This window comes from Lagopus leucura, unplaced genomic scaffold (genome assembly GCF_019238085.1).
Source record: "Lagopus leucura isolate 7727_CA_CO unplaced genomic scaffold, USGS_WTPT01 Super-Scaffold_100035, whole genome shotgun sequence".
In the NCBI taxonomy this organism is placed as follows: Eukaryota; Metazoa; Chordata; class Aves; order Galliformes; family Phasianidae; genus Lagopus; species Lagopus leucura.
In genome coordinates this window covers 2,524,818-2,549,283 of record NW_024962284.1, presented here as the reverse complement: position 1 = coordinate 2,549,283, position 24,466 = coordinate 2,524,818, and the positions used below count along the sequence as shown (strand labels likewise).

The 24,466-nt window shown below is 41.0% G+C and overlaps 1 protein-coding gene across 1 annotated transcript; it reads left to right on the top strand.

The window, feature by feature from the left end:
• The first annotated feature begins 6,946 nt into the window (after window positions 1-6,946).
• Window positions 6,947-24,004, top strand: SLC5A12 (solute carrier family 5 member 12). The gene is made up of 15 exons (XM_042882725.1): window positions 6,947-7,303; window positions 9,057-9,122; window positions 10,934-10,985; window positions 12,354-12,421; window positions 13,418-13,572; window positions 14,570-14,710; window positions 16,381-16,510; window positions 16,845-16,933; window positions 18,257-18,369; window positions 19,967-20,034; window positions 20,402-20,488; window positions 21,054-21,232; window positions 21,333-21,436; window positions 21,600-21,721; window positions 23,079-24,004. Exons 1-15 carry the CDS (start codon window positions 6,947-6,949, stop codon window positions 23,235-23,237), a joined length of 1,890 nt encoding a protein of 629 aa, XP_042738659.1. The 3' UTR covers window positions 23,238-24,004.
• The last annotated feature ends 462 nt before the right edge of the window (window positions 24,005-24,466 follow it).

The window sequence follows — 24,466 nt, the reverse complement described above, 5'->3', positions numbered from 1 at the left end:
CATGGTCTGATGAGCAAGCGTCAGATGATACAGTGCTAGTCTGGACTCAGAAAGGGGTGACTGTCATCTGAAACTGGTATCTACTCCAACACGTAAGCTCTCATATCAAGAAAAAGGTACTTCTTTAAAAGCAACAGTTGTTACTTTCAGAACAGTGTGATATGCAAGTATAGCTGCCAGTATTTTTTTTTTTTTGTCTAAAAGCAGAAACCTGGAGCTGCCATTGACAGAAAAATCATACCAGAAGATTCCTAAGAACAGAAGTACACTGTAAATTCTGGTGCAGTACCCTGTGCGCACGCACCTGCTTGTGTACATGGTAGGTGACATCTTCTAGATACTATTTGGCTTGATTATGAAGTGCATTGTGCATTTCATTCAGGCTAAAAAGATACAAAACAGGTAATATCAGTTTGTCGTATTCAGTATTTAATGTATTTTCACTTGAGAAAGAAATCTCAAAAACCTTACTGTACCCTCTTCAGATATTTGGCTGCATTTTTCAGCTTATATTTCAGTTTCTCAATTTTTCCTATCTTTGATCTTTGGGATATAAGCAAATTCTCTGTTACAAAGGGAAAGTCACTTCAATACACCAACTGAAACAGTTGGGTCTTTAAACTAGGTATGAGAGGGAATGGGACAAAATAAGTGCCACTGGGATTGAGCAGGTACTTCAAGGGCTCATACCAAACAGGTGAAAAGGGTGGAGCACAAAGGGATGGACTAGGGCAGGGGCATGCTGCTGTTCTAGGGGATCCTAGATCCTCTATAAAGGCGGTGAGACAGAAAGCCCAGCTGAAGTGCTTTTATACCGATGCCCGCAGCCTGGGAAATAAGCAGGATGAATTGGAAACCATGATGCACTTGGAAAGTTATGACCTTGTTGCTATCACGGAACATGGTGGGATGATTCCCATAACTGGAATACCACCAGGTATGAACCTGCAGGCTGCTCTTGCAGCTCAGAAAGCAAATGGTATCCTGGGCTCCATCAGAAGAGGGGTGGCCAGCAGGGAAAGGGAGGTGATTGTTCCCCTCTACTCTGCTCTTGTGAGGCCTCATCTGGAGTACTGTGTCCAGGCCTGGAGCCCCCAGTACAAGAAAGACAGAGAGCTGTTGGAGGGGGTCCAGAGGAGAGCCACAAAGATGATCAGGGGACTGGAGCACCTCCCCTATGAGGACAAACTGAGGGAGCTGGGCTTGTTCAGCCTGGAGAAAAGAAGGCTGCGGGGTGATCTCATTGCAGCCTGCAGTACCAAAAAGGGAGCCTACAAACAGGAGGGGAATCAACTCTTTGAAAGGGTAGTTAATAGCAGGACAAGGGGAAATGGTTTAAGTTGAGGGAGGGAAGATTTAGGTGGGATATCAGGGGGAAATTCTTTATCAAGAGTGGTGAGGTGCTGGAACAGGCAGCCCAGAGAGGCTGTGGATGCCCCGTCCCTGGAGGTGTTCAAGGCCAGGTTGGATGGGGCCCTGGGCAGCCTGGGCTGCTATGAAATGGGGAGGTTGGTGGTCCTGCCTGTTGCGGGAGGGTTAGAGACTCATGACCCTTGAGGTCCCTTCCAACCCAGGCTGTTTTGTGATTCTGCGTCATGGAAACACTTTGTACAGAACATCTCTTTGCACTTGTAAAGGCTATCCAACTGATGCCTTCAGCAAGTACCTTTCCATAGAACAAAAATGGATATTTTGTTAGAAAAGCCTTTGGGAAAATGAAAGAAAATTTTGGGATTAAATAGTATTATATGCTAGAGATTTTGCAACGGGCTGGTAAATCCCTCCATTCATACTTGCATCCATTTATGTAGATACTGCTTTGCAGAAAGGCTATTCCATTTTTAAAAAATTATTATTATTATTTAGTATGCTTCTGTGTTGGTTTTTTTTTTTTCTTTTAATTATAGTTGTTACTTTTCTTCCATTCTTCCATGTTGAAAAGGAGATTTTACTTCACCTGAGAGTAAGGTTCATCTTAAAAGAAATACCGTGAGCTGCCTTTTGTGAAAAGAACCCTCCTTATAAGTCAAACCCTCAGTTCTTGAGTGTACATAAAGACAATATCTGATATACTAGTTATAAATGAGTTAAACTCGTTTAGGAAATGTGATCTAGAGGGAAACTGAAGGTTGATGCATAAGAATATTACACCAGCTTTAGATTTAGGACTTTATTTCACTTCAACTATATACGGTTGCATACATGCAATTCCACTAAGCAAAGCTTCCTCGTCCCCTGCAATTCATTCCACAAAGTGGAACTATTTACTAGAAAAATCTCCTGCAAGTCCAGAAATAGGACTTAACAGTTATTTGAAGAATGTATGTAAGCAACAACGTGGTAATTTCTCAATTACATTAAGATCTATTTACAATTAAGTCATTTTCTCCCTGTTTCAAACTGAAAAGGAATAGAACTAGAATTTAGGAAACAGAAAGGCCACTACAAAAACACTCATGAATCACAGTCCTATATAACATTTACCGAATAAAGAAGACAGATAAAACCTATTTATTCCACTACAAAATAGATGTCAAAATATGCATCTAAAGTACATAAAGGATCCCACTGAAATAAGCATAAGCAGGTAAGGTACGCATCTTGAGATAGGGTTCAATTCCAAACAAATAACTGATAGAAAATGTTCTCATACGCTATTGCCTGCAAAACATCACGACCTAGGGGAAAGGATGCTACTAACTTAAAATATAATTGTGAAATAGTATTCTTTGATAACTGCTCACTTTATACACTCCCAGTGATTTCATGTATCATATATTTTCTCCTTTGGACATCCTTTCTCTGAAGCTTTGAAGTCCTGTCACCAGCAAACTTAATTAGCAAGCAATACTGAAGACCATAAAAAAGCAGTTATTGCAAGTAATCTCCATCTGCTATCTAAGAGTCTGTTCCAAAGAATCCACAGTGAGAAAGTTTAAGTGCTAACCATGTATGAAACGCTACTTATCCATTGGGTGTGGCCAAATATGGCCCTAAGTGAGTGATTTACACTCACCAAATATTCACAGTGGTTATGCAATGGGATGTCACCCCACGTGGATGGCATGTGGGCGCTAAAACTTGGCAGAGGTCTCAGATATAGAAATATCTAACTGGCATCACAGGCTAATATGGATTGAAAGTAAAAGACTTACTAAATTACAGCTCTGAAACTTAATTTACTGGAAAATAAGGAAATCAAATTATTATGATTATCCAAATATGAGCTATCGTGAGACACTACAGTCACTGAATTGATAACAGAACTTTAATCAAGCTTTAGGGTCTCAAAAGCAAAGCTTTTAATCAAAATAATTGGGAATAAATAATTGAGGCTCAGTTCAAATGCAATACTAGAATATAATAAATGAAAAATAATAGTAATAGTAATGAAATATTACCAATCCAGACAATAGAATCAAGCAGATACTTAGATGATATCAGTCTAATTCTCCTCATACCTTTACTCACAGAAAGGGTGCCGAGGTAGCGTTGGCTACGAAGACAGTCACTGCCTCAACCACACAAGCATTTCATGCCCTTATGGCCTCATTCCATTAACCTGAACAGTAGCAGGCTTTGGCACCTGTGAGAGCTGCACTGCTAAACAACCATCTTCCCTCTCACAACACCTGTAATTCAGCCCCAGGTGATTATTCAGCTGCGAACAGCCTTGAGAGCAAAATCCAAACACTTGAGTTGGATTTCGTGTTCAGTCCTTGATTCATAGTCAGAAAATGGGAAGCCTACTGAGGATTCAAGACACCAAATTTCTTCCTTGGGTTGTCCTGATTAAATAAATCTTTGATTTAACAAGAATTTCCACTGTCAAAATACAAAACTGGAGTTATTTATTTATTTATTTTACATATTATTATTTTTCCAGGAAATACTTTCAATTATTCTGATGTAAAGAATATAATCAGAAGAATAACGGGCATTTTTGTATTACTTTCACATGACCTCTCCTTTAGAAGCAGCATTTCTAAGCTCTCAGTATTTAATGTGGGATTTAGCTAAGATAGTTATTCTGTACGATATCCTAAAGGTACAATGACAATGTATTGGAGGGCTACAGAACCATAAATATCGACATGGAAATTTCTGACTTGAATTCCAGTTTATTGTCCACTGACTTTTTTCTGCTTCACGCAAAACTCTATCACTCCAAAATACTTTTCTTCAAGAAAGATCATTAAAAATTACCGAACAAAAAAGATCTCTGGGCTTACATTTATGTATTTACATCAATAGGAATATTGCTATTTGAAAAAACTTCCTGCAATGAAACTAACATTACTGTGCACTGAGACCATCCTGGCATCTTTATTTGCCAGTGGGTTACAGCACAGCTGACCCAACTGCTAATTAATCACAGAATCACAGAATTGTAGGGGTTGGAAGGGACCTCCAGAGCTCATCGAGTCCAACCCCCTGCCAAAGCAGGTTCCCTACAGTAGGTCACACAGGTCGGCATCCAGGCAGGTCTTGACATCTCCAGAGAAGGAGACTCCACCACCTCCCTGGGCAGCCTGTTCCAGTGCTCCGTCACCTCACTGTAAAGAAGTTCTTGCGCATGTTTGTGCGGAACTTCCTATGCTGCAGTTTCCGGCCGTTTCCCCTTGTCCTGTCTCCACTCACCACTGAAAAGAGTCCGGCCTCGCCATTCTGCCCCCCACACCTTAGATATTTATAGACCTGGATCAGGTCCCCTCTCAGTCTCCTTTTCTCAAGGCTGAACAGACCCAGTTCACTCATTAGCAGCATTTGTTGATGGCAAACAGACCATCTTAAAAACATGTTCAAACCAGTAATAGTATTGTTTTCCTAGAATGAATGTAACAGTGATCTTCCACTTACGTTTACTCTGATAAGTGACTTGCACACAAATCTGACCACAAGAACTTTTCTAAATCTCATTGTTTATTTCAATCCCAAGCTCCTCAACAATTACTCACCGTCTCAGCACCATCAGACCCCTGCAGTCTTACTACATGGGATGCAATTTAGTGGCACAAGTGTGAGAGGGACTGCCCAAATTCACTTCTTTGCAACTTTTTGTGAACTCATTGTGTTGTCACCACTGACCAGCGCTGAGCTGTGGTTACAGGAGGAGGCACGCATGTACTCTGCCCACGTAGCCCTGCATGCCTGCACCCATTTCATCAAGCTCCTGCCAGGCCGGGTTGATGTTTGATCCCAGAACCTTGCTACTGCCATGGCACGGCCAGAGACAGACTGTAGGTATGAGTCAAAGCCTCAAACCTGCAGAAACTGTTCGTGTTGTTACAGTCATAAGCAGAGGAAGGAAAAAGAAAAGAAAAAAAAAAAGCCAAAGGAATGTCTGGCAAGTGAAAGTTACTGCTTTTTTGAAAGTGGACACACCTTAAGACATGTTCGGTACAAAAGGGAAATATTAACTAATGATGAGGGTACACTTAGATAAAGAAATCACTGTAAGGTGGTGGGTTGAGTTTGCAGAGCAGTACCTCCACCGACTCGCTGTTATCCGTTTATTGCTCTCCCATCCAGTCCCTCCACTGCACTAAGTGCAGCTTCCAGTGCAAAAAATGATTGTGGCGGCAACAAACGGGGCATTAATTGATAACCCAGCTGGATGAGACCTCACACATATGCCCTTTATGGGGACTAATTCTCTTGCAGCTATAGTTGAAGTGCATCCACCTCTACCCAAGGCAAGGCTTAAGAGAAGGACTTTTGTCATTATAACCTACCTCCCATTACTGCATCTCTTGTGATGAGCTCCAAAAGGAACTCTCTGCACTTCATGCACACCACCTCTGCATACAAGTTTATTCTTTGGTATGATAAGTCCTTGTTTTGCTTTGCAAAAGATATTGTCATACTTACGACATACATAGACTGAGGTTGAATGAACATCTACTTGTTTAAAACCAACCAGCAGAAAACTGCAAGGAAAACGTAATTAAGTGAATTCCATAAACTATTCCATCAATGCAGTTTAGAAAACTGAAGCAGTTGTTTTATTTCCTTTTCTTTGGCCTTGCATGTCTGACCAAGTTGTGCATTGAAAAATGCAATAAACCATAGAATCGCAGAACCATTAAAGTTGGAAAAGATCACTGGTATCAGGTATTCCACTGTCAGCCCATTACTGCTGTGCCCACTAAGCCACCTTTCACAGAAACTCATAGAAGCTATAATTAAAACTGCAGTTAGTAACTGACAGCAAACATCAGTGCCATCTGAAATTCATCCTAAAACATCACATAACACTATTTCTTTTCCAACGTGAGGGTACCCAGTAAGAGCAGGCTATGAGTTCAGGGTAAAGCATTACAGTTACTTTTAATCATTAAAGCTTTCAACTCTTTGCGGCACAGCGTCTATCAAGGAGCACACTTAAAATGTCAAAGGACAATTGTGAACCCTATCATTGATATTAAAGTTTAGATTTTAACCATACGAAGAAATGGTTGCTTTGAAAACAAACGCTCTGGTAGGTCATAGGTTCACACATCGTGCTTTCCTTCATTTCTCTCTCCTTTATTTATTTTTTTTTATTGCTCTCATTTTATTATTTAAAAATGCTGATAGGTTAGAAAAGAGTCAGATCAAGTCAATCTGTCCGGCTAATATTTAACCTCAAATTAAAACCTCCCAGATAAAAAGGGAGTGTAGGGCAGGCTTCACAGCTACGGCCCCCGTCCAGAAACATCAGTATCACTAGGGTCTAAGAGCATGCAACACCCTCCTTCCTTATCGTGAGCTAGTTGGTTGTTCTGTTTGGTTTTTTTTCCTCCTCAGAGGTGGCCTGGATAAAAAGAGCCATCTCAACCAAACGGTCTTCCTGTTAATTTCTCATTGATAAGCTATAGACAATTTACACCTTTGCTGCTCTGATCTGTTCAGAGCAACTGTAGTAAATCAGAATTCTCTACCAGAGAATAACCCAGCTGGTGCTATGTCAAACTTCGTAGCTCCAGAAATTAAAAAATTTGTCATTTGGGACTACGTTGTTTTTGCAGGACTGTTTTTAGTATGTGCTAGCATTGGAGTCTTTTTTGCAATTAAGGAGAGAAAAAAGAAAACTTCGCAGGAGTTTTTGGTGGGTGGTAAGCAGATGTCATGTGGACCAATAGCCTTCTCCCTCACGTCCAGCTTCATGTCAGCAGTGACAGTTCTGGGGACACCCTCCGAAGTTTATCGCTACGGAGCATCCTTTGTTCTGTTCTTCCTTTCATACACATTTGTCATCATTTTAACTTCTGAGATTTTTCTACCTGTATTTTACAGATCTGACATTACAAGCACTTACGAGGTAAGTAAAAATTTTTTTAAACAGCGCGTTATTTCATTATAAGACTGCATGATGTATATGGATATTTCTGGAGAAATGCCTGCATACTGAAGACTTTCTGTAATATTTTACAGAACAAATGTATTTATGCAGGAATTATTTTTAAAATCGGGTTCTGTTATACAAAGTAGTCACTTATGTATATTGCATAAAGTAGAGGCACAAATTAAAAGCCAGAGGTCTTGTTAAGGATAAATAGCACAGACAGCATAAGGAGTTTACACACCAGCACAAAACCATCACAGCTAGAAAGTATTTGAAAAGTATCCTAAATACTTTTGAACTGTTTCATTCTGGTGAGCTTTCCAACATTTGGGATAGCCATCTAGTATTTAATCAACCGCTGCAGATTTTGTTGCACCAACTTGTGGAAAGTTTTGGTTGAGCAAAGATTGGGTGAGCAAAGCCGTGCTACTTCCCAAGGAGCTTTCTGATAATGGAAAGGCTGCTCATGTTGTCTACGCTGAAACCCAAGGAGAGGCTTCAGTCAGAGAGCTTTGCCTGGCTGTTTGGAAAAGTTTCAGTCAAAAGCAAGAAAAAAATAACAGTGGCCATCTATTCCCACCACCAGGACTAACTACATTTTCTAGCTGGTTTTAATGCAAGGTCAGAGAAGGAGTTTCTTATCTGAACCACTGGAGGTGTCATCGTAGACACAGCCCTTCCAAGCGTGCTGGAAAGATGACTCTGCTGAGTTCATGAATTATTTTTAGAAACAAGTTAAATAACATAAATTAGCTACTTATTTGCACAGCAATCTGCGGGGCTTATTATGCAAGAGGCAAGAAGTTAATGTTAACAAAATTAGTAAGAGTTTGCTTCTGAAAAACTGCCTAGAGACTGGCAAAGGCAACGGACCTGTATGGAGCCTGATGTCTGCTGGGGTGAACACACAGCCAGTGGCCCCAGGGAGATCCAGTCCTCCCCCAGCTACTCTGGGATTAGCAATGAAGGGAGATTTTAGGTAGTGACTTGGGCTTAAGACCTGTGTTTTTGGGGAAATCTGTAAGAACTTGGGTAGGAGATCTGTCATAATTTGTGGAATCTGGGTAGTAGTATTGGATGAATCAAGGAGCTGTTAGTAACTTGAGGGAACAGGTTGCCCAGGGAGGTGGTAGATGCCACATCCCTGGAGACATCCAAGGTCAGGTTGGACAGGGCTCTGCGCAATCCTGATGGAGCTGGAGGTGTTCCTGTTCATGGCAGAGGAGTTGGACTAGGTGGCCTTTAAGGGTTCCTTCCAACTCCACCAATTCTACGATTCCAACCTGACTTGCCTCTACCCACTGACCATGTGCAGATCCAGCTTCGAACAAGGCAAATGAGAAAGCCAGCTTAGCTGAGGGGCTGTGAAAGCCTTTAGATTGCTGCTTGTCTATCTGCTCCTCCACTGCTTTTGTCCTGTTATAACAGGAGATGACCTTGTTTCTTTTCTTCATAGCCTGTGGGCTCTTCTGATTATATTCCCAACACAAAACAAATATTGCATGCTGTGACCCAACATATAATTTCAACTACGTTCTGCTGAGATTTCTTAAATACAGTTATCTCTACGTGTAGCAGTAATTATGCTCTCCTGTTCATTACTCACAACATTAGTGTCAGTTGCCAGTTGTTTTACTTGCACAGCAAGCTGTTACTTGGGGAGAACAAAAGGTTAATAGCTGTGTCACAGATGCTACGCGTGCAATTTACTGAAATTCCTCTTTCCTAGTATTTGGAGTTAAGATTTAACAAGAATGTCCGTCTTGCTGCAACACTGATCTACATCCTGCAGACGGTAAGAAGATACTGCCTCTTTCTTTGTGATCATTTCAGTCTATGTATTTATTTTGAATAAAGTGTCAGACTGAACTTTTTTTTCTCCTTACAACAAAATTCTTTAATTAGGTTAGAATACGAATGTTAAAAAGATAGAACAGTTGCATTCCTACTTTCTAGTTTCTACCTATGATGAAAAATTGCATTCCCGTTGCCTTTGACACTTGGATGTTGTGTTAAATTTGTACCTTGAATACCATGTGCAGTCTTGGGTCCCTAACTGTAAGAAAGCCACTGAGGCCCTGGATTATGTCCAGAGAATCCAGTAATGGATTTGTGAAGGGTATGGAATGAAAGTCTTATGTCAGTTAGTTAAGTCAGGGCCTGAGGGAACTGGGACTGCTCAGGAGGAGGCTCAGGGGTGACTCTATCACTCTCTACAACTACTTGAAGGGAGGTTGTATTGAGGTGGGTGTCAGCCTCTTCTCCCAGGTAATAGCAATAAGACAAGAGGGAATGGCATCAAGTTTCATCAGGGGAGGTTCAGGTCGGATATTAGGAGAGACTTCTCAGAAAGAGTGGTGAGAATTGGAACAGGTTGCCCAGGAGGTGGTGGAATCACTATCCCTGGAGGTGTTCAAGAACTGTGGAGATGTGGTACCGAGATGCTTGGTTTAGTGAGCACGATATGGAGATGTAGGTGGTTGGACTACACAATCTTAGTGGTCTTTTCCAACCTTAACGATTCTATGATTCTTTCAAAGAGAAGAAATTACATCTTTCTTGAGAAACTAGATGAGTAGTGCTTGGAGCATTTGTTGCTTATTTATTTACCCACTTCTGACACTCGGGTAAGGCTATCCCACTGTTAAGCTACTGCATACAGCACATCCTGGGAGATGCCCAGATTGTTCCAGCCTCATGGTGGCATCAGTGGGGATGACCTGAAGTGAAGTTTCTTCCCAGTTTCTCCTTAGCAATGCTTGCCCAGTTCGCCCTCTCAGGCAGCAGTAGCAGCAAGGCCAGCAAGCTCCAGCCCCAGAAGAGTTGCTTGCAACAACAGGGCAGAAATCACTGCTTAGAGCTGAGAGACTCCACAACTATATTCTGCTCTGCATTACTACAAAACACAGCCTAGTCAGTCCACAGCCCTGCATGTATAGATGAACAAAACAGCGTTCCTGGATCTTGAACAGAGACACTGAGCTTTACTGGCTTTACTTACATTTTAGAAGCTTCCCAAAGCACTGTTCTAGGTAGACATCACATAGCTTTTTTGCTCTTTGATTTAAGAGGGCACCAACTTTCTCAGAACACTAGTTAGGTATTTGATGAAAGCTTTTGGGATATTGCAAGACATTTATTTCTACTTGAAATCCATTTTTATTAATCCTAGAGCCTACAACAGTAGACAGCAATGTTCATTTGCTTTCAGGCTTTGTTTGTTCCTCACTCTGTCAGAACACCCTCATGCAATTGACAGGACAAAGGGAAGTGTAATTTCCAAGATCTGATACAAGTCATTTCTGCATCACTGTGTTTTACTTGGACCTCCTCTTTCTACTTGATGAGGGTATTTTTGACATCCAGTTATCTTAACAATGAAAGAAAGTACAAAATATCTAGAGAGATAATTCCTTCCTGATGAAAGGACCATAAAAAAAAAAACAACTTTCCATTTTGCAGACTGAAGCAGAAGGCAATACAAGTTCATCTAAAGAAGCTTCTAGTTCTCATATTCTGCCATAAGCTCCATTCTGAAAGGAAGCATTATTACTGAGAAGTCATGTACATGTCTTTTTTTTTTTCCATGAACGTTTTCTCTTCCAGATTCTTTACACAGGAATAGTGGTTTATGCTCCATCACTGGCTCTCAACCAAGGTGAGTTCCCCTGCCCTTACGGCTACTCCAAATAACCACACCACAAGACAAGAATAACTCAAGCAAGGCAAACAGCTAAACAAGTCCTCTGAGAAGCAAATTCTTACAAGTTCTACAGCAAGGTTTTTGTCTGCACCTAGAAGGCTTTCTATTTCTCCTTTCCCAGGTCCCTCTCACACCAGTAAATCAGCAGTTTAGGGTTTGCTGTTCTGTTGTTTTGCACTCAGTAAAAACCCAAAGAAGTTAGTGATGAGCAATTTCTCAACATCCTGACAAAGTCCACAGTACAAGTTGATGATCCAAGACTGTATTCTGTACTTTGGTTCCTCCCCTCCCTGCCTCCTGAGCACCAATATCACTGTTACTATCGTATGCATAAAGCTGATATTCTTCTTTTCCAAAGTGTTTGCAGTGGCACAGCTGTCCAATGAAATGCAGAATAGTAATGCATCTTTCCAACCATTAAAGCAACTGAAACCAGATTTATTTAGGGATGACGCCAAGGTAAGTCTGTGTAGGTGCTGAGGGATTTTTTTTCTGGCAAGGGTGCCATTTTTCAGGCAAGATGAAAGTCAAGCTCCTCATATTAAGGGTTAATTTTCATGATCCTACTTAATTTTTAACACCATGTCAAAACCTGAACGCCCATGCAGGTTCCAACAGAGATAAGCCCATTCCTTGTAGCTGGATGCAGCGCTACTTTTCACACACTGCCTTAACTGATCTTAGCAGACAAACAACATCCATCATGATGGATGGGATTAGCAAACGTACTACTGCAGAGCAGAGAGAATCACTAGGTCCTAATCCTTGGCAGATCTGACTTAATTAAGGCAGAGATTGGGACGTTCCTTGCACTGTTCATCAGTCAAGCTGAATCTGGTTTGGAAAAGTGGAAAATCCACTTTTCACATTCTGAACTTCCTTCCTTCCTCTGGAGCTCAGCTCTGTAAAGAGACAGCTATGAGCAGAAGTTAGTGTTCATTAGCAGGCCATATTAACCTTGCTACTATGAAAACCTTTACAAATTGATTTGCCCTTGCAAGCAGTGCATGCTGAGAGAGATTTTAAAATAAAGTTATAGACTGAGAAGAGAAGGAAGCATTGCTTATAAAACAAAGTGCTTCCTACGTGTAATTATTTTTAACTATTACTTCTGTACCTGAAAACAGTGAAACCCAAACTGGAAAAAACAGTGAAGTAGTATTAAGAAACCTGAACAATCTGGCAAAGCTCCTAGCAAACAGAAAACGTTAAAATCAGTAACTATGTCCTTCTTTCCAGGGACAAAGGATCACAGCTTTTCTCTTACCATCCGGAAAACCTACCCCCACTTCGCTAACTATCTGGTTTTCTTTGTTTCCACAGTCACTGGGTTTGATCTCTGGGGCTCTGTAGTTGCAACAGGAATTGTCTGCACTTTCTATTGCACTATGGTACGTAACAGGCATTGACTGAACAACTTCAACACAGATTTTTTATTTTTTTTTTTTAATTCACCAACCCTTTTTACACAAGCTGTAACAGAAGTGAAATATCTAAACACAGCCTGAGTGTTTAAAGTAGTAGAACATAAGAGATAAATTTCTTTCAGAGCCTTTAGTCAATTCAGAGGGAAAAAATTCTCAATTCTCAAATACTCTATTTGAAGGTTTAAGTCAGCCTGAAGCAGAGATCAGATAAGGGGACTATAACCTTTCATTGCCATACTAAATCATTTGAGAAGATTCCCCTTATCTTCTTATAGACAGAAAAACACTGTAATGAAAAAACACACCTCTGACATAACTGCAGATCAATGCTGAATGAGAAAATCCAGAAAAGCTGGCTCACAGATCATAGAGAGTGCTTTGCTTCTGGGTGGAAGCAATGTGAGCCTTCAGATAATAACAAAGATGAACACTGCAGTGGAAGCGGAGAGCACTTCAGCTTAGGACACATCTAGCATTCATTATCGTTACCTAATTATCACTTATTTTTTCAGTGTTTCAGCCACTGCTGGAAACACTACTTATGCTGCTCTGGCATTGATTTGATGAAATATGAAAGTAGCTATGGAAGAAAGCTCAATTGCAAACTTTCCAAGGGCCATTCTGCATTGTTAGCGATGTCAGTATAATTGGGGATCACTTTGAGAAATATACAGTGTGCTATGGGAAGTACAAACGTAGGCCATGTTGTAATCTCTAAAATTGTTCAACAACAGAGAGATATTCTTTAGATGAATATTAAGAAAGTAGGAAAAAAAAAAAAACATGTAACTTGACATCAGATCTTCTCATATGGCTGTGGACGAGCCATTGAGAGACCTGATCTGCTGGATGCTATACATACAGCCATAAAATGCGATCTTAAAATAAGTGCTACTTCCACCTCCTGTTGTCTTTGTGAACTTTCATTCTCTTTCTTGTCATTCAATTTGTTTGTTTTAGGGAGGATTAAAAGCTGTTGTCTGGGCAGATGCATTTCAAATGGTGATCATGGTGCTTGGCTTCATAACTGTTTTGATTCGAGGAACTATTCTGAACGGTGGGTCAACCAGGATCTGGGAAGATGCCTACGAAGGATCACGACTGAACATATTTGAGTAAGAAATTAATGGCACAAACCTTTTCTTCTTGTACACTTAGCATTTAGAAACCATCCTCAGACTAAGCCCAAAATACACTACCATAGTACAATGAGATACTGCCTGAGTAGAGAAGCCTGGTCTTTATTTCTTTGGTTTCTTTGCAGTCGACCTCCAAGGAGAGAAGTACTCTGCCTTCCATTTCCTGCTTTGAAGAAACCCAAGTCCTAATACTCTTTGCCATTTTTTCTTTGTTTAACTGCAAATGTACTCAATTTTCCTTCAAATTGCACATATCTTTCATTTTCAGTTCATAGAACAAGCACTTCATTTTAAGTACACTCACCACAGCAGTTAGCAATGAGGAAACGAAGCACCAGGAAGCAAACTGATGATCTTTAGTTATTTGTGGTGTTGACTAGAATTCAACAATCAAGCCAAGTCACTGGCAGTAACTAGCAGCAAGGTCAAACATTATCTGTCATCCATATTAAGATTAGCAGAACTGCAGAAGAGCCAGATGTAAGATGGAAAGGCGTACTTGCAGTGGTTAGAGTTGCTGAGTTATGACATTTCACTGTTATTAAAAAAAAAAAAGATAGCACTGCAGCTGAAGCAATACCTTGCAAAAGAAATAATACACCAAAATGACGTGAGTAAGAGCTTTGAGAATTTTTAATATTTACTGTGTGGGTTTGTTCCTTGCTAAGAATTGGGTTTCAAGCAAGATGACTTTGAGTCAGTTGGTATAACGTGACAGATCTGGAATTTGAGCACAAACCACGTGATTTATTTCCACTTATTTTTCCACATGACTTATGTTTATCCTGACTTGACAGAAGCGTTCCCATGTAAAGTTAAAACAAATAACCCCAAACCTAAGCCAAAACATGTCAACGAGGCATTTTGATTCAGAGGATAGAACTGAATATATTCTTGAAAATTCACCAACCTACTCTTAAATGAAACTGTGTTTTAAAAAGGGAACTGAACTGCTTATCTTTCTCTTTCGTAGCTTTGATGTGGATCCTTTAAGACGACACACCTTCTGGACAATTGTTATTGGGGGAACATTTACGTGGCTAGGACTCTATGGAGTTAATCAGTCCACAATACAGAGATGCATTTCTTGCAAAACAGAGAAGCATGCAAAGATGTAAGTTACCTGTCCTTAGCCTATTCTAGCAATGCAATATACTGACATGGAATTATGCCAACAGTTTGTCAGTTGCATTAAATAAATATTGGGATGTTATTGGGTGGCTGTTAACCAATTTTGTCCTGACAGTCTTATTCCCTCTGACCCTAAGGGACCTAAATATTTGAAGAAAGAAAAACACACAGAATGGCCAGGGTTGGAAGGGACCTCAAGGATCATGAATCTCCAACCCCCTGCCACATGCAGGGCCACCAACCTCCACATTTAATACCAGCCCAGGCTGCCCAGGGCCTCTTCCAACCTGGCCTTGAACACCGCCAACGATAGGGCATCAACAACCCCTCTGAGCAGCTGTTCCAGCACCTCACCACTCTCTCTGTAAAGAATTTCCTCCTGACATCCAATCTAAATCTTCCCTCCCTCAACTTAAAACCATTTCCCCTTGGCTAGCTAACTCTTGCACAGCTTGTTAATCTGCAGTCAGGTTGCCAAATCAATCTTCAAAAGCAGTCTGGATAAGATGCCTGCACAGAAGCAGTACTATCTCCAGCTTTCTACAAAAAAACATTATTTCTGGAATTTGGTATATATTTCACTGAAAGTTGTTATTCCATTAATGGAGTACACTATAGTGCAGGGCATCATCTAAATGATATATGATCACAAATATTTATTAAAGTTATAAAACATTAAAAAAATAGGACAATTGTAGAATCAATTATGAAACTTTACAATATAGACACAGGTCTCCAGACTGCTAACTTCCTGAAGTTCAGCGTGAGTGTGTGCATAGTTAGATACACATTCTAGTGAACAACCCAACTTCTTCTAATACTAACTGCTTGCGCAGTTAGCAAAAGAAAGAAAGAAAGAAAGAAGATTTTTCTTCTCTTCTCCAAATTTTTTTTTTTTTTTTTTTTTGGCTGGCTGCAATCACACTCATTTTTCTTAAGGCTATGATAGATTATAGGGATTTCCTTTATTCAAATTTAGTTTCAAATTTTAGTTTCCAAACTTTGTTTGGAAGTCAGGACAACAAGAATATCACTAGTAAAATGTCTAGAAAGACCTCTGAGTGGCAGCAGCATAGCTCTGCCTTAGCCAGAGAACTTGTGGGAGGTGATGTAGGCTGTATAAAATCTGGCAGCTCACTGGGACTGAAGGATTACTGAATCACACACAACCTTCTCAGTGGGTGCTGCCACCCACGTCTATTTTACTGACATGAAACCACAACTCTGCACGGCAGCAATGCATGGATTCTGTCGTGGTTGCAAACTAATACTTAGGCAAAGCATTACATCTCCTTGAGTGGAGAACAGCAGTAACTCCTGACGAACAAAACCCTGCCCCTGTAGGCAAGAGGAAGGACCCCACCAGCTCTTCTTGCAGTCTATTCTTCACATAGCAGTTACTGGTTTTACATCATTCCCTTCAGCTGTACAAAGTGTAACCTTTATCCTTGCCCTATAGCATAAGAAGGCTGTATTTTTCGCTGTTATTATTTTTGAATACGTGTGACATATTCTGAGGATGGGGAGATGTTTAAGAGATTATGCAGCTAGGTTTGGTCAAAGAATCTCTAGAAAAGAAATCAGGAATAATTAAATATAGAAAAACTATTACAAATTATCTTGTGTTAATCAGAATTCCCCCTTTCGCTACAGGGCACTTTACCTGAATTTACTGGGACTTTGGATAATCCTGGTGTGTGCAGTATTCTGTGGTTTGGTGATGTACGCTCATTACAAGAATTGTGATCCTTGGACTGCTGACTTCATTTCAGCTCCTGATCAGGTACAGATGCAGATTATTACTTGGAGGTGCATTGGGCCGAGACATTGCATGAATAAAGTCCATTTAAGTCCTGTGGGATGCTTTATCCTTGCAGCTCTGCAGGCAATGAGGTGAATCAGGCTGAATCAGGCTGGCACACACCTATTTTTACACTCATGCAGTACAAATCTGATTGTTGTTTTGCTAAACGAAATCTGCTTTTCTCAAAATCTAATATGCCTTGTTGGCTGGAAAATAAAAACTCAGCAGTGTGACCAAAAGCAGGTACTTCTCTCTTACTCAGGAAAATCCTAACTCATTTCTTGTGTTTTTCCTCCTTTGTCTTCTACCCCAGCTCATGCCATATTTTGTTATGGACATTTTTTCTTCGATGCCAGGAATCCCAGGACTATTTGTTGCCTGTGCGTTCAGCGGAACATTAAGGTCTGTGAATCTGAAATAACATTTTAACTGCATGCCACTGATTTCTTGAGGGCCCAGAACAAGGCTAAAAACAAGAAATCCTAATGAATACACAGCTTTTTTTCCTTAGCACATTCTAGAAAAAGCAATAGTACTTTGCCAAGTTGTTGGAACTAAAATCTAGTTCCATGTCTCCAATATCTTTTCATCTGCAATAAGTTATAGAATAAAAATAATGTATTGGTAAAATTACATCCTTATCTTTGTAGAAACACGAGTGATCAGCTAGCTGAAATAACTTCATAGCTCTTCACATTGAAGGCGCGTTTATTTTACCTGACTGCCATATCATATCATAGGTAGGAACGGAGAGTTTTCTACCAAGCCTGTCTTTACAGTTAGCATAAGAAGAGAGATGTCTACCTGGAGAAGTTTGAGTCACTCAGGGATTTGCATGCGACTGCAGTTTGTACTTTCCACAGGCCAAGCATCAATACTTCATGGGACATTAGAGAGAAGATTCAAACTCACAGCGACATGCATGAATGCCATAGAGTCAAACTCTGATATTCTGTTTCAAAATACTTCATGTGTTGAAAATATTACAGGAAGAGAGTTACCAAAACAGGAAAAAAAACACAAACATGCATACAACCAACTGCCTGCTTCTAGCCAGAGAGTTACACAGCAAAGGGCACTGAATGCCAACTAGTGCAAATAATGCAGTTGAAGCTACATTTCCTGCGTGCTGCCACAACAAGGCCACAGAGACAAACTCATCTAGTTACAAGAATCAAAAACCATTTCCATTTCATGTTTTTCACTTATGAGGGAACACATAACATTAGACTGCAAATCTATGGATTTTCCCCTCCAGTGGATGAGAACAACTATTATTTAGGATATAACATAATCACTAAGTTTTAAGATCTCTGTAGTTGAGTAAACAGAATAGTCAGTTGGGATGAGTTTCCATCTCATTGCATGAAGCAGGATCCCAAGCAATCACAGGAAGGACAGAACCCTCACCAGCATCTGCAGTATACATAGTCAGATTCAAGAGAACTGCTTACAGTTTAGGAGTGAATTAGTCTCCGCAGAAACCTATGCCAAACCTAAAATGTTATTATTTAACCCTTGCTAACATAAGAAAATTATCCCCCTTGCTACTTAAATTCCCATATCCACAGTGACACTCTTTGCATTCCTAATGTATTATGAAATTCACAGTTCTTGAACAGTATTTAACAATGAACAATAGGCAGCATTTCTCTATAAAAACAGCTTACTTTCAGCTTAGTTTGCTTTGTATTTACTTAGTATTCTTTTTTTCCTCTTCTACAGCACCGTGGCAGCTAGCATCAATGCTTTAGCAACTGTTACCTTTGAAGACTTGGTCAGGAAATGTTTCCCAGGCCTGTCTGAGAAAACTAGCACGTGGACCAGCAAAGGCTTGTGTAAGTAGCCGAAGTAGAATCCATTTGTTTAAAGGCAAACTTGTCTGCCCCTCTCAACCACTATTAGTACAAAAAAGAATAGGGCAGGATTTTATACACTCTGGAAAGGAACTTCACTGCCTTAGGCGATACTTGCTCTATAGAGAAAGGTAGACTTCAGAGGCAGTTCCCTACAGAACTACTACTCTACAGAGCTGCTCCATCCCCACAAAAGATGACCTCCTCCTGACTCCTCTCTTAACCTTAGAATAAGCCAACAGAGACGAAGCTTTTAACTTAGCACCTCAGCTAAGTAACTAGAATTAAGCTGAATTAGCTCACTTCTACTAACCATTTTAACTGTGCCAGTGTGGTCTACTAACATTCAAACAATCAGATCATTGAGCTGTGGTATTGCCTTGGCAATGTGAACTCAGGAATTTCACCATTAAGCATATACAGTATCTATAGAATTGTGCTCTTGCCCTCCAAGTACAATTGCTATAATACTTGCAGAAATCTGCATATTATTTCAAGTAGGACACAATGAAACTGTATTCCAAATTCAGTCTGAGAGCAGTTGTGTGTGTGAAGGGCAACAGCTGCTTCAGGCACTGCTTCAAATATGCACTTCTGCTTCCAAAACCCCCCCAGCAGCATAACTGCTTTTAAAGGATGACCATCTTCAGTACAATTAAGTGCACTCGATATATGGTACAGAATCAAATCAACGCTGGCAGCAAAAACAACCGCCCAAAAGCTTTTTGAGAAGGTGCATGCATTCTTCTGTTTTGAAGGTACTGGGAATACTTTGGAAACTGCAATGTATCAATGTAGTTATTGCTACATTGGTTTACAGTAATATTACTAAATATTATTGCTTTACAGCAGCACAATATGACATTTCTGTTTAAACTTAGAGAATCATAAAAACAAAAAGCTTGTTCAGTTTTTCAGCAGACAATAAAGATGTAGCAAACAAAACCAGGACAACTTGTCAAAACCAAGTCCAAAGCGGTTTGCATTTGTATGATACGTTTTACAAGTACTGCAGTATTGCCTTAACTCTTCTACAAGTATTTTAATGTTATCATAACCCTTCATTGACATTTATTAAGATCAAAACCTGCCCTTCCCTCTGTCTCTGTCATCACCTCCAACATTTTCAGTTCCAGCTTTGCCACTTACTACCTAGCCTTTCTACTCATGCCCAAGACAGACCATGTTTTACATCCAATAACCAAGGTGTGCTAGCTCGTTAGATAAGTTTTGTTGATGAATGCTATGACAGAGTTGCCCGCCACAAGGTTAAAACTAGCATTAAATGAAGAAAGCCTTTGTTTGCATCATTGTTCGTTTCATTCATGAGATCACTTAAAAAACATTATTCAAAGACAACAGGAACTGAAGCACTTGAGACTTTTAAATTAATATCAGTGCTAAATTCAACTTCATAAGAACAAAAAACCCCAAAGACTTCACACAAAAAAGCACTGAGTGCTTCACGCATCAAAACCCAAACTGCAAATTCCTTCAAGCTGGTCCTTTCTGACACTAGCTCAATTAGAAACTGTTTGTCTTATTTATTAGCTGGCACTGACAATCTGATTTTTTCCAGGTATATTATACGGTGTTTTATGCACATCCATGGCTGGAGCAGCATCACTGATGGGAGGAGTTGTGCAGGTATCTAGCACTTCAAAAAGGCAATGATCCAAACATGGATAGACTGAAATGCAATGAACTGAACCGATAACACTGGGGGACTGTTAGCCAACCTGAACAACTCCTGAGGACCATCTCATATTAATTCCTCATGTGCTAAGAGAACTCAGTCAAAAAAAAAACAACAAAAAACACCAATCATAAAAAAGAAATCGCTTTCACTACTTACTGCTGGGAAGTGACACTGATTGCAGTCCTTTCACTCCTTTCACTGTGCACTGAAATTACTGTTTGTCCTTTCTCCACTACTGAAAGTCAGACCGGAATCAGAATTGCTCAGGCTCCCCTAGTCGCTGTGTTGGCTCACATCTCTTCTCTGCATCCACAGGCTGCCCTCTCCATTCACGGAATATTTGGAGGGCCCATGCTGGGATTATTTACTCTGGGAATAATCTTTCCTTGTGTTAACTGGAAGGTAAGAAACAAAAGATCCTTATTATAAAAGAGACAACCTCTTGGAGTTGTTCAGTTAAAACCCCACCTTCAAATTGTTTTAGGGTCCAAACTGGCTGTCAGAGGTGGCGGAGCCCAAGAACTGTTCAGAAAGCCTTTTTTTCGGTCTGAATTTATCTCTACCCAACTGTGGGATAATTAGTGATTAGATCAATATTGGAAGTTTTTAATTTGTTTCTCTTTTAGATTTCAATTTCTTGTCTTTCAAAAAAGGATAAAACATTAACATAACATGCTTCCCTTGCCATCTCCTCAATTCATACCCACTCTAGGGAGCACAGAACAAGCTCAATTGCTCAACTTCGCTGACTTGGGTAAAGCATACCCCAAGCTTACCTCACTCTGCCCCATCGCCTTTGTTCAGCAGTATAACTTTTAATTCTATGATTTCAGTTTCAAAATGGCTGCAGCTCTTGTTAGAGAACAGTGCTTCACCTCAGCCAAGAAAGAACCCAGCTGACCATAACGTTAGCAGAAATGCGCTTCCCCCACACCACCTCTGAGCGTATCTTGCTCTCCCTGACCAGGGTGCAATCGGCGGCTTCCTCACTGGAATCACCTTGGCTGCCTGGGTTGGCATTGGCTCCTTCATCTATCCTGCACAGCCCGTAAAGACCATTCCCTTGGAGCTGTCGACTCTCAACTGCACGCTGGCAAACAGCACTGCCCTGCCGACCACAGCAGCTCCCATCATGGCTGCCAACAGGTATTTCCCTACCGCTGTGACTTCAGTCTGGCTCAGGCATCCCCGTTGGCAGCAGCCATCATGAGCTGCTTTCTCTCTCTCTCGTGTCACATCTCCTCAGGCCTCTGCTGGCAGACACCTGGTACTCCCTGTCCTACCTCTACTTCAGTACCATCGGCTGCCTGGGCTGCATCATCTCAGGGCTGCTCATCAGCTTTGTAACAGGTTGGTGTTCAGTAAGAACAAAGCACTTTTATGCACGAGCAGCTCAGCTGCTGAAGAGCTGCTCACAAGGCCCGGGCTGAGGGGAGCATGGGTTGGGGTCTCACATCTCACAGCCATCTTTCCACAGCCATACCTACTGCTGACCGCTCTCCCCTCCTTCCAGGGCCTACCAAAGGAAAGGACATCCGCCCAGTGCTAATTAAGCCAGTCTGCAACTTGTTTTGCTTCTGGTCGGACAGGCTCAAGACACTGATGTGGTGTGGTGTGCGGCACGACAGGCAGGACGTGAGTAGGATCCAGCCACAACCTGCTAACACAGTTATGCCAGGGCGTCCCAACCAGCAATAGGTTACCCATTTCCCCCTGCAGCCTGTCTCAGACCTCCCTCTAGGCAGTCAGGCCCTTCACAGCCAGCATGCAGTTTGCTCATCTGCTGCCAGGCACTGGTGTCTGTGGAGCCCTTCTGTTGCCCTCCCAGACTGCAAAGATGGCGGATCTGGGCTGAGCGGCGATTCCTCACAGCTGCAGCAGAACAAAAGACTCCTCCACAGGTGTCCCGAGGCCTCGCCTTTTGTTAAACATGAGAGCCCATTTTCTTAATGGCTTGCAGAGGCACTGCTCCTTCTTAGCAAAGTCTGCAGGATTGAGAGGGGTGAGATAAAGCTAATTGCATGTTTTCAGCTGCTTTAGAGTCGTCGGCAAGCACCTTTACATCGTTAAAATAAACTTTAGCCTGCAAGGTTCTCAGCGATAAGGCAGAAGCTATCCCTCCCCACCTAACTTGCCACAGAGGTTTCACTCTTCGTGCGATCATAGAATGGCCTGGGTTGAAAAGGACCACAGTGCTCATCCAGTTTCAACCCTCCTGCTATGTGCAGGGTCTCCAACCAGCAGACCAGGCTGTCCAGAGCCACATCCAGCCTTACCTTGAATGTCTCCAGCAATAGGGCATCCACAGCCTCCTTAGACAACCTGCTCCACTGCGTCACCACCCTCTGTGTGAAAAACTTCTTCCTAATATCTGACCTAAACCTCCCGAGTCTCAGTTTAAAACCCCTCGCCCCCGGGCGCGCCAATGGTTCAATTCGGGCAGCACCTGTGGCTCTAGATTTACTTCAGCTGTCTGACTTGGCTTCAGGTGTTTAGCAGGGACTTTCTGAAGAAAAATGATGCCCACATTAATAAAGGAAGTGAAAAGAAACAACTGTCCCTTGCATGTGCTAAAAATACAGAACAGTGAGATTAATGAAGTAGTTGCAGCATGAAACCACTGAGGCAAGAGTAGGCTGGACAAAAAAGAAAATCCACTAAAACGTAAAAAGAATATGCTTGTGAAACACCGAATTTTAGTAACTAGAGACTCACAAAGAACATAATTAAAGACTTGTGCATCAACAGAGGAGTTGTGAGAAGTTGTTGTTGCTGCTTTTATTAAAGACTTTCCAAGCAGGAATGAGAAAATCAATGACTGTGGAGCGGTAACACACTAAACAGAGCATTTTTGTAAGTCTGGCAGTCATTGCTGTAGCGAAGCAATTCCTCAGATTTGTAGGACAGTGTGTCAAAATTTCACTCTTTAAGCAATTACAAAAGCAGTGTGCGCCCTTTGAAACTACTGGGGTATTTTCTTTCTATTTTTCAGGAAGATTTTGAAAAAAATCTGCCCGAAGTTATCGCAGATACAGCTGGAACAGAAGACACCCTCAAGAACAATGTCAGCAAAGAAAACACAAGCCAGTTGCCTGGTTACAATCCTGAGGAAAAATCCTATACAAATATGAGCAAAGAATCTCGTCTCTAGAAGCTGAGGAATGGGATGTTCAATCAAACTTTACTCCATCTTCAGAAATGAAGAGCTCTTTGTATCACATTTACCACCTTCTAGATGACCAAGAAAGAACTGCTCTCTATGGCAATAAAGGCAGGATTTTTATTTATGAATTTCATGACAGAACTGGGAAATTGTAACACAATGTTCTTTGTGGAAGCTCTGCTATTTCAGAAGAAATGTTTCATGAATCTTGTCATGGAAACTACTAGGAAGTAGCTGCAATACGTCTATACATCATTCTCTGTTCAGTAACTAGTCACTGAATGGTAAAGTGCAAAGGTGAACTTGAGATAAAACAAGACTTCAGATAAGCTTCCGGGGTCTCTCACTAAGGTGAGACTGTGAACTGCCCTCTGATGGAGGTCATGCACTCTCCACTGCAGACAGAGGGAGGCCAAGGGAGAGGAGGAGGTCTGTGCCCATTCTTAGGCATCACAGAAAGCCTCTGCACAGAAACACTGTATAGACCAGACTGGTCTTCTATTGACTGAGTTTGTTGTGCTTGCTTCCTCTGTGGAAATAAGAAGTCTTTGTAATGTCTTATTCCAAGCAATAGGAGAGGGTAACAAATTTTACAAAAATTCAGGATAGTTCTTTATCCATAATTAGTCTTTGAAAGACATCCTTTTAGCTTGAAAAGATTATCTTCAGCCTTTTTGTTTGGTTGAATGTTTGTATATCTTTTTGTTTGTTTTTGTTTTTAAGCTGCAAAATCCATTTACTAGCTGTAAGCAATAAATAAAGTGTCATTTTATAATGCCTCCTAATTGAAAATCCATGAGAATTTTGAATAAAGCACATCGTGAGGTGAAATAATTTCCGTGCTAGAATGTTTTGGAAGAATTTACCCAAATGTGCTAAGGGCTCTGTAACAGTGAAATGCATTTCCCTCTATATCCTGCCTGTTAGTCGGACTCAACAGATCACCTCTTCCCACGATAAACTCTTGGATGTAGTTTTTGAATTAAATGAAACAGACTGATTGAAAATATTATGGATCCAGCCAGCACTTTGTCCCAGATCTTGCTTCTGCTAATCAGTGACCCTGTCTTTATGATGTAGATTTAGGTCAAAGTGGACCTCCAAGTTACTTCCCCCATCTGTGTTCATGCCCAACCTCTGGGAACAGTCCCTGATTACTCAATTAGAAGACAAAATAACAGTCTGTAAGTGACATGGTCTTGCCTGTGGGAGACACT